Below are 15,389 nucleotides of genomic sequence, written 5' to 3' on the forward strand. Positions count from 1 at the left end.
CGTTGTTGCAGAACTGAATACTAACGATATCCTTTCTTCCGCGGAGACTTAGCTTGGTCCCATACCGCGGACGATGAACTACGTTTTCTGAACTATTGAGTTCCTTTCCGAAAGGATAATAACGAAACTCATAGTGGTATCCTCGTGTATTTTTCTAATATATGTTCCAACAAGGCGTAGAAATGATATTAACCCTCTCTCTATATTCAATTTCATGTCAAACGAAGACAGATTCCCTACACGTCACCAAAACTCATCGACTGCGGTTCTTTCGGATATTGAATCATACACTGGAACGGCGTTTGATACTTGGATTCTAATTATAATTAATTATTTTGTATTGACTATTGAAACCCCAAATCTGCTGCTATTGTTTTCATACCGCCTCTCAGTACGGGCTGGAACAAATCATTTTAGACCAGACCTACTTCACCGAAATACATCTTCTATATTACACCTTTTCCGGAATTCAGGTAGAAGTATTGTTACAGCCTGTGACGTTGAAGAATCTGTGTTAGATCAACATATACGATATCTCTTTCCTTTTTAAAGGATTGCCTGTTGAGATTGCACAGTGAGAACTATGGCATAAGGAGACATTTAGTCAGATTTTCAGACTGGTCCTGATTACTACACTAAAGTATAATAATATTGACCATAAATGCAGCGAATTGTACAGCGCAACGTTTATCTTTCTGAAAAAGAACATCACATTTCATGTTAATTCGTAAAAGATGGAACACACAACCTCCCTGAATGAATCATACCATCAGAACACGTATTGGCAATCGCAAACATTGATATGATAAAGCAAATCTCATTCTATCAGAGGGAACACAGGCACTTAAGAAGCCAAACACTACGTGTTCACACAGTTCAAACAGTAAGATCACAGCACACATCAATTTAAAAAAATAAACACCACATGTATAGTCTTCTGGAATATATTGGGAAAAAAATGAAGTGAAAAGTAGGACATCAAACTCTACACGCCTCTCAAAAACATTGATGCCTGCATTACAGAAGGCTCACATAAGGTTCATCTTATTGATAAGAAGCTCGGCCAGAATCAATATGAATTTGCCTATTTCTCGATGTTTATGTTTTTAGAAATTAATAGCATATGCAGGCTATCTTTTTTCAGCCCGATTACGTACATGTAGAACTGAGGATGCACTTATATCAGGTTTTTCAACATTACATGTATGTAATTTCACCATAATTGGTTAACTGTACTAAACATGATTAAAACTTATCTATGAAGATTAAATTAAAGCATTGTCCCCATCGACACGTTCCCCCACCTCCCTCGAATCGCCGCAGCCACATAGTTTCACAACATATGTGTTTCGATGATGCATTACACTTGTATACAAAATACTTAAGAAGTAATTCTGTTCAACAAGTTTATCCTTATCTCAAATGCATTTGACATAGTAATGCACATAGCCTAGATACCAAGCCGTTGTCCCAAAGGGACCATTCTTGGGCCATTAATTTTTATTATTGTTTTAATCAATGACATTGTTGAGCAAATACAGTATCCTCATGGACGACACTTGTTTATAATGATGTAGTTTTCTACGACCCTTTTAATGCTTCGTTATATCTAAATGCGGACATTCATAAGATTTCGAAAAGAGCTCACAAATGGCTAGTTTCTCTCAGCAGACAATAGAATCACTTATTATATGACGTAAACATAACACACTAATCAACTCGCACCGTTCCCTCGCACATACTACTGGTTGCCATAAGTGATAGTACAACCGTGTACTCAATATTGCAGTAAAGGTATGGAAAAGGGATCATGTTTTAATGTCTTTTAAATTCCTACTTTACAGAAAATCAAATGAAAAATGCATATATCGTTAACTAGACATTGTTAAGAGTACGGCGATGTTGTCTGGTGAACTCAGACCATTTCAGAGCGAAACAAGCTTAATGTACTCAGAACCATTCCTAGAGCAACATAACTTGTCTCAGTTGAAAAGCTTCATCAGAAACAAGAAGGTCACAATGAGTGTAGCATATATTTACAATATTTTACACGATGACAACCTCCTTAAGTTTGACACCATCCTCTCTGTAAACTCTTTTTCCAGACGAAGTTTTTATTGTTATTTTTCTATAATCTACGAAACTCTTCGTCTACTAGACACTTGTTTTGTAGTACACAATCAGTAGCAAACTCATTCATCCCTTTAGCCATTTCTCTTTGTAGTGAACGTGTTTGAACGTCAAAGAGTTCGAATCACTTCCCTGTAAAGCAGGTCAGATAAATCTGTGTTTTACTGAAGACCAATCGAGCATTCTCGTTTAAGAACGTACTATTGTCTCCTACGGGAAGGATTCAAAAATGTTATTCTAGCTCCATTCTGCCAAAATAGTCAAATTGAATCAACTAAACACTATTTCTTCACCAATCACCAGCAGTGAAAAAATCCTTAAATATACAACTTGCTCAACCTATCACAGTCGCACTCTCTTGTTTGGAAATACAAGTAATTACAAACAAAATAATACAATTTTTAACCTTATGTACATATTTGAAACCTGAACAAATATATTATTTTTATGTATGCGAGACCTATTTGGAAGTACGTTCACTTCCAGTAAAGCTCGGTTAACGTTTTCTCAACTGTCTTTCGTTGTCTTTTCTATCTACAACTCAACATTGATAAAGAGGCAATTACTTCTAATGCGTATTAGATTTACATTAAAATAAATTCCTTACAATAGTAATGAGATTTTGAAATTTCTGCAATTACATGTCCTGGATGAAAATTGAAGACATTTTGTTTATACAGATATTTCAGAATGTTAAAAAGAGAAATGTATAAGTAATCAGTTCATAGATCAATATCCAATCTTGAAAACAAGGTCATTTTAATTTGTACTGATATGAATCATTGTATACGTACAAGCTGGATCAACGGCTTTGTTGTGAAAATGTGATAGACTACATTACAAAGTTATTGTTCAATAAATCTGTATGGATTCAGTTGCCAAATTTGATCATGTTCACAATTGCCTCTAAATCCCAGAGCAGCACGTTATTAAATGTAGTTCAGACAGCAGCTGGCATATTTACTGAGCACTGGAGTTCTCAAAGAAGCAAATGCTTCCGTTTTATTGTAATAAGTGCAATAAAGTTCCTTCCTCGAAATATGTTATAACATGGATGTTTTGCATATATAGGAAATATGAACATTGAATATGAATCAGTTGTCGTAAATATTTCTGCACATCTATCTTATATTACTAAAGCCCTGTTACATACAACCTACGATTGTGATTTACTGTCGCACGATCTTAGCGGGACTACAAAGAAGGGGACTGACGTAGGTTTAGGAGGGGTGAATTTGCGTAGTAGCGTTCACATATTGACGTACGATAGTGGAACATGTCATGTGACATATGTTGACCTTTCGTTCAATATTTCGTTCACAGCCTCAGATGCACAAAAAAACGTTCATAATTCGTAGGTCTATCGAAACACAGTCGTAGAACATCGTAGACAAAACTTCAAAATAGGCCTGACGCCGAGAATTACCTACAAGGCAGACATTTCTAAGACATGTTCAAATTTCTATGACAAGGATTAAAGAGAGCATTTTCCGTCACAAAACAAATGAATTTTGCACGACGCATCCACGGCTGTCCTACAAATTCCCCAAATTACCTGTCGCGTCTGTGACAGTGGCTGAAGCGAGAAAGCCACGCATATTAATATCTCTATCAAAATTGTAATACTGTTGTTAAACTGTGTGTCTTAAACACGTGTTTGATTTTGAAATTCCATAGTTATATAAATGGAAATTTTACTTTAATATGTGTGTCGTCTGCAGGTGGAGACGGCGTTGACGGTTGACGCGGTGGCCGTGCTGACGACGGCGCTCGTTCAGCTCATTAACCGCCCGGACAAGTTGGATATCCTGGGTTTCCGGCGAGGGGAGCTGTTCCTCCACATGAACTGCAGTGCCGACCCGATCAGGGCCTGGGAGAAGGGACACCTCATATTGGAGCAAGTTCTCAATGTACGCACTCGTGTTGATTGGATAAACGGATATAATAACCAGTCTCAACCTTTTGTTTAAAGAGTATTTGAATGTATTTAAGCAATGGTTACTGTAACCTTGTAGCGCGAGTTGTATTATTTCGTGCAAGAGTTTAGCGGATGTAGTTATTGTTTCGTTCTGTATTCTCTTCGAGAACAGAGTTTAATAAGGATGGTGCGTATTTTGAAATATCGTTGTGATTTATACGCACGCTCCTTAATGCACGATATTGAACGCTCATCTTCCTACTGCCTGGTTACCATTTGCATGTGTTAATGAATAAAAAAACAAATAAACGTTTTTCAATATGGCACATCAGTATCACTATCATTATATATAAATTGCGCGTTAAAGGCAAAATAAAGTGAGATTGTTAAAAAACATCGATCATTTTTATTTAAACATCATGCCAGGATCAAAACATAGAAGACAGTACATTCGATTGTCTCTTTGAGGTGAGTGATATTGTTTTCCACTATTCAGGTGACGAGCCAAGGGATGTCGGGCAACATCGCGTTCGACAAGAGCGGACGCCGAAAGGACTATTCTCTGGACCTCTACCACCTTAGCTACAGGTCCAAGCTTAGAAAGGTTTGTGAGTCGGCCTACAGGTGTTTGTTTGTCATTTATTATTATTCATGCTTTTTGTCACACTACAAAGCCATGTTCAACTCTTCTGAACACGTCTAAATAATAATAATAATAATATTGGTTTGCAAAAAATACGTGTTTGTTATGTGCTGGTGGAAATGTGGAAGCACGTGTCCAGTCTTTTAAACAGGTGCAGGATGTCTCGTTGAAGCACGTGTCAGGGTTCCAGTCTTTTTCACAGGTGCAGGATGCCTCGTTGAAGCACGTGTCAGGGTTCCAGTCTTTTTCACAGGTGAAAGGTGTCTCGTTGAAGCACGTGTCAGGGTTCCAGTCTTTTTCACAGGTGCAGGATGTCTCGTTGAAGCACGTGTCAGGGTTCCAGTCTTTTTCACAGGTGAAAAGTGTCTCGTTTAAGCACGAGTCAGGGTTCCAGTCTTTTTACCAGGTGCAGGATGTCTCGTTGGAGCACGTGTCAGGGTTCCAGTCTTTTTCACAGGTGAAAGGTGTCTCGTTGAAGCACGTATCAGGGTTCCAGTCTTTTTCACAGATGAAGGGTGTCTCATTGAAGCACGTGTAAGGGTTCCATTTGTATTTGTTACATGTCTTGTCTTTTGCAGGTTGGCACCTGGAAACACGGTTTTGGGTTCCGGGAGCTGACCCTCCCCTTCCCGAGCCAGAACAACAAGGGCAAACAGAATAACGGGACGCTCATCATCACCACGATCATTGTACAGTAAACACTCATGAATCTCTCTCATTAATTTCTTTTTTAATCCTATCCTATTATTAGTTTTGCCTAAATTACAACTCTGCATATTGCATTAAGATGCAATAAAAAAATAGTGAGTTGTGAAGATGTTCTTTGTCTTTTTTACTGTTTTGAATTTGGCCGAGCGAGCTGAGAATACTTCTATTAGGAAGGTTCTGCCTTTAATTATAGGCTATCAATTACCGCATTAATTTCATTTCCCCAGAACCCACCGTTCGTGCAGGCGAGTCGCCTAGAGAAGGGGCGACCGGCGGTCGGGGAGGAGCGCTTTGAGGGGTTCTGTATCGACATGATCAAGGTGATCGCTCAGAAGGTGAACTTCAACTACACGATCCGCGAGGTGTTGGATAGGGAGTACGGATCCAAGCTCAACGACGGCTCCTGGGACGGCATGGTTGGCGAAATCATCCGGGAGGTACGCTCACACTGCCTTCTCACATGGACTTTCATTGCCATAGTTTCTATGTTTAAACGTGCTTGCTTTATTAATGAATAAACCTATTATTTAACAAATTGTAAACAAAAGGTGGACGATATTCCTTTCCAGGAGGCGGACATAGCGTTGGCTAGTTTGACTATTAGCAGTAAGCGAGAAGAGGTCGTGTATTTTACGAAGCCCTACATGAACACCGGTATCTCCATCATGATCAAGCGGCCAGAGCGCGACAAGCCGGGCGTCTTCTCCTTCATGGATCCGCTCTCGTACGCCGTCTGGGGCTGTATTATCGGTGGCTTTTTCGGCGTCAGTCTTATGCTCTACATGGTTGGCCGCTTCAGTCCCTACGAGTGGCAACCGGATGAGGGCAGCGGCAACGTGGTGGCGCCCTCAGATACTTTCTCCTTTATTAATACCCTATGGTTCTCACTGGGTGCTTTGATGCAGCAGGGGCCTGATATTTTCCCAAGGTCTGTCAATATGTCTGCCGTTATACAAAGCTTTTAAAGTTACGTTACGCAACATGTCTGTTGCTTGTTTTTATTTTACTTTGGGGTATATCAGCCCTTGAGTGCATGGCATTCCGCTGCTTTAAGGTGTTTCGGTACTCCTCATCAACAGTTTCATTGTGTATTCATGTTACTTCCATTGACGTCTTACAGAGTATCGAGTCATCTTATCAAAACTTTACTTCCTTGCAAATATCGTATTGTCATTTTCTCTTATGTCGCATTGACAACTTTCAGTTTTGAGGAAAAAACATTCAATGGTAGTTACATCTCGATGATTCTATTTTGCTTTTGCCTGAATCATTTTTTTTTCTAAACGTTTACTTGAATTAAAGTATTAGTCCTATTAACGTTACCAATGTCATACTATAGATTTCACAATGTGCTTGTCCGTTCGTGATACTAGAAATCACCGCTCAATTAAACGCATGAGCAGTGACGTAGGTGTGGTTTGCAGGTCTCTGTCTGGGCGGGTGCTGGCGAGCGCGTGGTGGTTTTTCACGCTCATAACGATCTCCTCGTACACGGCTAACCTGGCCGCCTTCCTCACCTTCGAGAAGCTTACAACGCCCATCAATTCCGTGGACGATTTAGTCACGCAGTCTAAAATCAAGTACGGCAGCCAGGGAAAGGGCACCACCCATGACTTCTTCAAGGTGACAGCCGATGCTGCAATATTTATAAAGGAACTCTTACGAACGATTATGCAGAAATTTGTATTGAATCATATTAACAGATCATCGAAATACTATATGAATCATTACTTTAGCAGAAATTCATAACAATATGAGATAGATAAATAAGTTGATAATTTTAATGTTTTCAAAACCAAAAATATAAAAACATGTATTTTGTAAAAATAAGAATTCAAGAAACAAAATGTAACTGTTGTTAATGGATCCAAAGTCTGTATCGTCGTTGTGTTTCCTTCGCCTGCAGGACTCGAAGGTGCCGACGTACCAGACGATGCACAACGTGATGGAGGAGACGGTGCCATCAGTGTACGTGGAAAGCCCGGATGAAGGATGGAAGCGTGTTATTAGGGAGCGTGGTAAATACGCTTTCCTCCTCGAGTCCGCCAACAATAACTACTTCAACCAGCGAAAACCCTGCAAGACAATGAAAGTCGGCCGAAACCTCGACCAGAAGGGATACGGTATTGCCATGCAAAAGTGGTCAAACATCAGGTACCAACTGAAATTATATAAAAGAAATCAAAGATAGAAGCTGTGTGAAGTTAGCTAAACATACGACATTGGACATTGGACATTCAAAATCGAATGTTGTGCTGGCACGACATTGGACATTGGACATTCAAAATCGAATGTTGTGCTGGCACGACATTGGACATTGGACATTCAAAATTGAAAGTCGTGCTGGCACGACATTGGACATTGGACATTCAAAAATGAATGTCGTGCTGGCACGACATTGGACATTGGGATTTCAAAATCGAATGCTGTGCTGGCACGACATTGGACATTGGACATTCAAAATCGAATGCTGTGCTGACATGACATTGGACATTGGACATTCAAAATCGAATGTTGTGCTGGCACGACATTGGACATTGGACATTCAAAAGTGAAAGTCGTGCTGGCACGACATTGGACATTGGACATTCAAAATGAATGTCGTGCCAGCACGACATTGGACATTGGATATTGGAATTTCAAAAATGAATGTCGTGCTAGCACGACATTGGACATTCAAAATCGAATGTTGTGCTGGCACGACATTGGACATTGGTATTTCAAAAATGAATGTCGTGCTAGCACGACATTGGACATTGGACATTCAACGTCGAATGTTGTGCTGGCACGACATTGGACATTCAAAAGTGAAAGTCGTGCTAGTACGACATTGGACATTCAAAATCGAATGTTGTGCTGGCACGACATTGGACATTCAAAAATGAATGTCGTGCTGGCACGACATTGGACATTGGACATTCAACATCGAATGTTGTGCTGGCACGACATTGGACATTGGACATTCAAAATCGAATATTGTGCTGGCACAACATTGGACATTGGTATTTCAAAAATGAATGTCGTGCTAGCACGACATTGGACATTGGACATTCAACGTCGAATGTTGTGCTGGCACGACATTGGACATTCAAAAGTGAAAGTCGTGCTAGTACGACATTGGACATTCAAAATCGAATGTTGTGCTGGCACGACATTGGACATTCAAAAATGAATGTCGTGCTGGCACGACATTGGACATTGGACATTTAAAATCGAATGTTGTGCTGGCATGACATTGGACATTTGACATTTAAAAATGAATGTCGTGCTAGCACGACATTGGACATTGGACATTCAAAACTGAAAGTCGTGCTGGCACATTCAAATTAATGTATGACATGTTTTATGAATGAATGTTTTCTACCGACTTTAAACTAATTCGGATGACATGCAATTTACGGAATTATTTTTTTGAGATATTGTTTTAAAATTATTTGAAAAGGGTTAGAGATCACAAAAGCAATAACTCATTATAAATTTATAAACACCAAGAGAGCATTGTCTTTACGATTCCATCGCATTTTTTGAAACTTATGCATGATTCAGATAGACATGATGTCACATATGCAGAGAAAGTTTCAAATGAATATACTTATGAATGGTCGTGGATTATATGTAGACAAACAGTGACAATGATTTCGAAATGGCATACTTTTAATAAGCTTAATTGTTTACACACCACTGCTACACATACAGTACCATTTATAAACGAAGTGAAAATAATTATATTCACAGTATATGATGACATATGGAAAATATACACATGCATTGATGATTCCAAAAAATATAAATGTAATCGTTCCTACATCTACTTTATCTGGTTTACGTATTATAACACGAAATATTGTCAATGAGCCGATTAAGTAACCTATTACTGCCTGTCGACTTATTTTTTATTGACTCAACTAGTCACAACATTCGATTTTGAATGTCCCATGTCCAATGTTGTGCCAGCAAAAAATTCGATTTTGAATGTCCAATGTCCAATGTCGTGCCAGCACGACATTCGATTTTGAATGTCCAATGTCCAATGTCGTGCTAGCACGACATTCATTTTTGAAATATCAATGTCCAATGTCGTGCCAGCACGACTTTCACTTTTGAATGTCCAATGTCCAATGTCGTGCCAGCACAACATTCGATTTTGAATGTCCAATGTCCAATGCCAGCACGACATTCATTTTTGAAATCCCAATGTCCAATGTCGTGCTGGCACGACATTCATTTTTGAATGTCCAATGTCCAATGTCGTGCCAGCACGACTTTCAATTTTGAATGTCCAATGTCCAATGTCGTGCCAGCACAACATTCGATTTTGAATGTCCAATGTCCAATGTCGTGCTAGCACGACATTCATTTTTGAAACCCCAATGTCCAATGTCGTGCTGGCACGACACTCATTTTTGAATGTCCAATGTCCAATGTCGTGCCAGCACGACTTTCAATTTTGAATGTCCAATGTCCAATGTCGTGCTGGTACGACATTCATTTTTGAATGTCCAATGTCCAATGTCGTGCTAGCACGACTTTCACTTTTGAATGTCCAATGTCGTGCCAGCACAACATTCGATTTTGAATGTCCAATGTCCAATGTCGTGCTAGCACGACTTTCATTTTTGAATGTCCAATGTCCAATGTCGTGCCAGCACAACATTCGATTTTGAATGTCCAATGTCCAGTGTCGTGCTAGCACGACTTTCACTTTTGAATGTCCAATATCCTGCTGGCACGACATTCATTTTGAATGTCCAATGTCATGCTAGCACGACTTTCACTTTTGAATGTCCAATGTCGTGCTAGCACGACTTCCACTTTTGAATGTCCAATGTCCAATGTCGTGCCAGCACAACATTCGATTTTGAATGTCCAATGTCCAATGTCCAATGCCAGCACGACATTCATTTTTGAAATCCCAATGTCCAATGTCGTGCTGGCACGACATTCATTTTTGAATGTCCAATGTCCAATGTCGTGCCAGCACGACTTTCAATTTTGAATGTCCAATGTCCAATGTCGTGCCAGCACAACATTCGATTTTGAATGTCCAATGTCTAATGTCGTGCTAGCACGACATTCATTTTTGAAACCCCAATGTCCAATGTCGTTCTGGTACGACACTCATTTTTGAATGTCCAATGTCCAATGTCGTGCCAGCACGACTTTCAATTTTGAATGTCCAATGTCCAATGTCGTGCTGGTACGACATTCATTTTTGAATGTCCAATGTCCAATGTCGTGCTAGCACGACTTTCACTTTTGAATGTCCAATGTCGTGCCAGCACAACATTCGATTTTGAATGTCCAATGTCCAATGTCGTGCTAGCACGACTTTCATTTTTGAATGTCCAATGTCCAATGTCGTGCCAGCACAACATTCGATTTTGAATGTCCAATGTCCAGTGTCGTGCTAGCATGACATTCATTTTTGAAATCCCAATGTCCAATGTCCAATATCCTGCTGGCACGACATTCATTTTGAATGTCCAATGTCATGCTAGCACGACTTTCACTTTTGAATGTCCAATGTCGTGCTAGCACGACTTCCACTTTTGAATGTCCAATGTCCAATGTCGTGCCAGCACAACATTCGATTTTGAATGTCCAATGTCCAATGTCCAATGCCAGCACGACATTCATTTTTGAAATCCCAATGTCCAATGTCGTGCTGGCACGACATTCATTTTTGAATGTCCAATGTCCAATGTCGTGCCAGCACGACTTTCAATTTTTGAATGTCCAATGTCCAATGTCGTGCCAGCACGACTTTCAATTTTGAATGTCCAATGTCCAATGTCGTGCCAGCACAACATTCGATTTTGAATGTCCAATGTCTAATGTCGTGCTAGCACGACATTCATTTTTGAAACCCCAATGTCCAATGTCGTTCTGGTATGACACTCATTTTTGAATGTCCAATGTCCAATGTCGTGCCAGCACGACTTTCAATTTTGAATGTCCAATGTCCAATGTCGTGCTGGTACGACATTCATTTTTGAATGTCCAATGTCCAATGTCGTGCTAGCACGACTTTCACTTTTGAATGTCCAATGTCCAATGTCGTGCCAGCACAACATTCGATTTTGAATGTCCAATGTCCAATGTCGTGCTAGCACGACTTTCACTTTTGAATGTCCAATGTCCAATGTCGTGCCAGCACAACATTCGATTTTGAATGTCCAATGTCCAGTGTCGTGCTAGCATGACATTCATTTTTGAAATCCCAATGTCCAATGTCCAATATCCTGCTGGCACGACATTCATTTTGAATGTCCAATGTCATGCTAGCACGACTTTCACTTTTGAATGTCCAATGTCCAATGTCGTGCCAGCTTAACATTCGATTTTGAATGTCCAATGTCCAATGTCGTGCCAGCATAACATTCGATTTTGAATGTCCAATGTCCAATGTCGTGCCAGCACGACATTCATTTTTGAAATTCCAATGTCCAATGTCCAATGTCGTGCTGGCACGACATTCATTTTTGAATGTCCAATGTCCAATGTCGTGCTAGCAAGACTTTCAATTTTGAATGTCCAATGTCAAATGTCGTGCCAGCACAACATTCGATCTTGAATGTCCAATGTCCAAAGTCGTATGTTTAGCTAACTTCACACAGCTAAAGATAGATACAATGTTTTATATCGAACAAACTCAGGATATAATAATTTCGGTACACCTTCATTGTACAACAGTATTTCCCAAAAAAAGCTTAATGCTAAAAAAAGTCTATAGCTAAATATCTAACTGATCAATTCAGCCACCTAGTAAACATTGCGGTACTTGAGATGGCAGAGAGGGGTGACCTGCTGAAACTGGAACAACGCTGGTGGTACAACAAGGGCGAGTGTGGCAATGCCGAGGGCGGAGGGGTAAGTGTTTGTTACTATGGTTCATCAAGGCTGAGTGTGACAATGCCGAGGGTGGAGGGGTGAGTGTATGTTACTATGATATAACAAGGGCGAGTGTAGTAATGCCGAGGGCGGAGGAATGGGTGTATGTTACTATGATTCATCAAGGCCGAGTGTGACATTGCCGAGAGCGGCGGAATAAGTATATGTTTCTATGATCCATCTACGCCGATTGTGGCCTTGCCGAGAGCGGCGGGATAAGTATTTGTTACTATGATCCATCTACGCCGAGTGTGACAATGCCGTGAGCGGCGGGAAAAGTATATGTTACTATGATCCATCTAGGCCGAGTGAGGCCATGCCGAGAGCGGCGGTATGAGTATTTGTTATTATGGTACATCTAGGCCGAGTGAGGCCATGCCGAGAGCGGCGGGATGAGTATTTGTTACAATGGTACATCAAGGCCGAGTGTCCCCATGCCGAGAACGGAGGGATGAGTATTTGTTACTATGATCCATCTAGGCCAAGTGAGGCCATGCCGAGAGCGGCGGGATGAGTATTTGTTATCATGGTACATCTAGGCCGAGTGTGGCCAAGCCGAGAGCGGCGGTATGAGTATTTGTTATTATGGTACATCTAGGCCGAGTGAGGCCATGCCGAGAGCGGCGGGATGAGTATTTGTTACAATGGTACATCAAGGCCGAGTGTCCCCATGCCGAGAGCGGAGGGATGAGTATATGTTACTATAATTCATGTAGGCCGAGAATGACCATGCCGAGAGCGGCGGGATGAGTATTATTATGTTACTGTGATACATCAAGGCCGAGTGTGGCCATGCCGAGAACGGCGAGATGAGTATATGTCACTATGGTACATCCAAGCCGAATATGACAATGCCGAAAGCGGAGGAATGAGTATATGCTACTATGATACATCAAGGCCGAGTGTGACCATGCCGAGAGCGGAGGGTTGATTATTTGTTACTATGATACATCAAGGCCAAGTGTGGCCATGCCGAGGACGGAGGAGTTAGTATATGTTACTGTGATACATCAAGTCCGAGTGCGGCCATGCCGAGGACGGAGGGTTGCGTATTTGTTACTATGGTACATCAAGGCCGTGTGTGGCCAGAGCGTCGGGATAAGTATATGTTACTTTGATACATCAAGGCTGAGTATGGCCATGCCGAGAACGCCTGGATGTGCATATATTACTTTGAAACATCAAGGCCGAGTGTGGCCATACCGAGAGCGGCGGGATGAGCATATGTTACTGTGGTAGATACCGAGAGCGAAGGGGTGGGAGCATGTTGCCTAAGTACAAAAAGGCCGAGTGTGGCAATGCCGAGATCGTCGGGGGAGTGTTTGTATCTGCGGTTCAGCAAGGCCGAGTGTGACCATGCCGAGACCAGAAGGTGAGTACATGATAGTGTGGTACAGCAAGGCCGAGTGTGGCCATGCCAAGACCAGAGGGTGAGTACATGATAGTCTGTTACAGCAAGACCGAGTGTGGCAATGCCGAGAGCAGAAGGTGATTACATGATAGTGTAGTACAGCAAGACCGAGTGTTGCCATGCCGCGACCAAAAGGTGAGAACATGATAGAAGTGATTTGTTGTCTATAAACAGTAAAATTGACGATATAAATAGCACAATCAGTAATTTACAGATGGAAAATGAATTCTTGAAAACTGAAAATTTAGAAATGAAATCAATTCTGAAGAACTTGACAATAAAAGTCGATAGTGTTGAAGGGGCCTCACGCAGGAATAATCGACGTTTTATTGGTATCGACGGCGACATGAATGAAAATTGGGAAACGAGCGAAAGCAAAGTCAGAAACTTTATCAAAAATGATTTATCTTTGCCTGAGCTTGAAAATGCTGAGATTGAAAGGGCTCATATGGTGAAAGGGAAGGATAGAAATAAGTGCAGTATTATTGTGAAGTTCGGCAAGTACAAGGACAAAGATACCATTTTGAACAAGGCCAGAACTTTACTCAACCGAGGCTCAGGATATGCTGTGCACGAGGACTACACAGAACGTGTAATGCGCCATAGGCGAGAACTTTCAAAACGTTTGGTGGCTGAACGTAATGATGGGCGGTTCGCAAGGCTTAGCTTCGATAAACTGATCGTTGATGACAGCGTTTATAAATATGACGAAGTGTAAACAAATAGTGCGCATCGGCGCTGCTCGTGGGCGGCCGGTAAACCGGGCTCCGGATACACGACCGATTACTATTACACGCGACGAGCCACGATACCGGGATGGGAGTCGAACTTCGCGGGATGACGATGACTCATCGGATGAAACCCTTCTTGGTGCCGTCGGGGTGGAGGAATCGACTAGGGACGCGGCCGAAGCCCAGAGACAACAAATGACGATACAAGCTTATCTATTTGTACAATGAATATATGTGGATTACATAAATACACCAATGACCATGAAATCCATAAATATTTACAAAGCTTTGACATAATTGGATTAGTTGAAACATGGAGTAATTTTAAAAGTGAATTTGATAATTTTTTGCACAATTATTGCCACTTTGACCATATCAGAACAAATCAATCTAATTGTTTTCGAAATAATGGGGGCGTTAGTGTTTTTGTTAAATCGGGCTTAGTTGAATCGGGTCTTATTCGTCAAATGTGTAGTGATTTTGAAGACGGTGTAGTTCTTTATATTAAGTCAAGCATGTTTGATTTATTGAAAGACGTGATTCTCTACATTGTATATGTTTCGCCAGAAAGTTCACCTATATATGATAAAAAAAAATCGAGAAAAATGGCATTGTATTGCAAGGAGATAGGTTAGAGTTTATCAAGAATCAATTTAATGATTGTTACATTTATTTAGCGGGCGATTTAAACGCAAGAACTAAAGATCTGCGGGACTACATTTCTTCAGATAACTTAGATAATGTGTATGGATATCATGTAGATTACGTTGGCGATACGTTTGAACAACCGCGTAATAATAAAGATCTTGGTCGAGTAAATAGTTTTGGTAGGTCATTAATTGATCTATGTTGTATTCACAATGTACATTTGTTAAATGGTAAGTTACATGATGATACTACAGGGGATATAACACGTTTAGCAAATGAGGGACACAGTGTCGTAGACTATCATATTGT

General features: G+C 40.8%; 1 protein-coding gene across 1 annotated transcript in view; it reads left to right on the forward strand.

The window, feature by feature from the left end:
- The window catches only part of LOC128228937 (glutamate receptor 2-like), a 35,131-nt gene that overhangs the window by 16,649 nt on the left and 3,093 nt on the right, over positions 1–15,389 (forward strand). The window contains exons 7-14 of the mRNA XM_052940499.1: positions 3,852–4,040; positions 4,545–4,652; positions 5,270–5,380; positions 5,627–5,836; positions 5,969–6,327; positions 6,824–7,022; positions 7,306–7,553; positions 12,158–12,269. Of these exons, the coding sequence (XP_052796459.1) occupies positions 3,852–4,040; positions 4,545–4,652; positions 5,270–5,380; positions 5,627–5,836; positions 5,969–6,327; positions 6,824–7,022; positions 7,306–7,553; positions 12,158–12,269 (1,536 nt within the window). The remainder of the gene's footprint in view (positions 1–3,851; positions 4,041–4,544; positions 4,653–5,269; positions 5,381–5,626; positions 5,837–5,968; positions 6,328–6,823; positions 7,023–7,305; positions 7,554–12,157; positions 12,270–15,389) is intronic.

This window comes from Mya arenaria, chromosome 3, assembly GCF_026914265.1.
Source record: "Mya arenaria isolate MELC-2E11 chromosome 3, ASM2691426v1".
In the NCBI taxonomy this organism is placed as follows: domain Eukaryota; kingdom Metazoa; phylum Mollusca; class Bivalvia; order Myida; family Myidae; genus Mya; species Mya arenaria.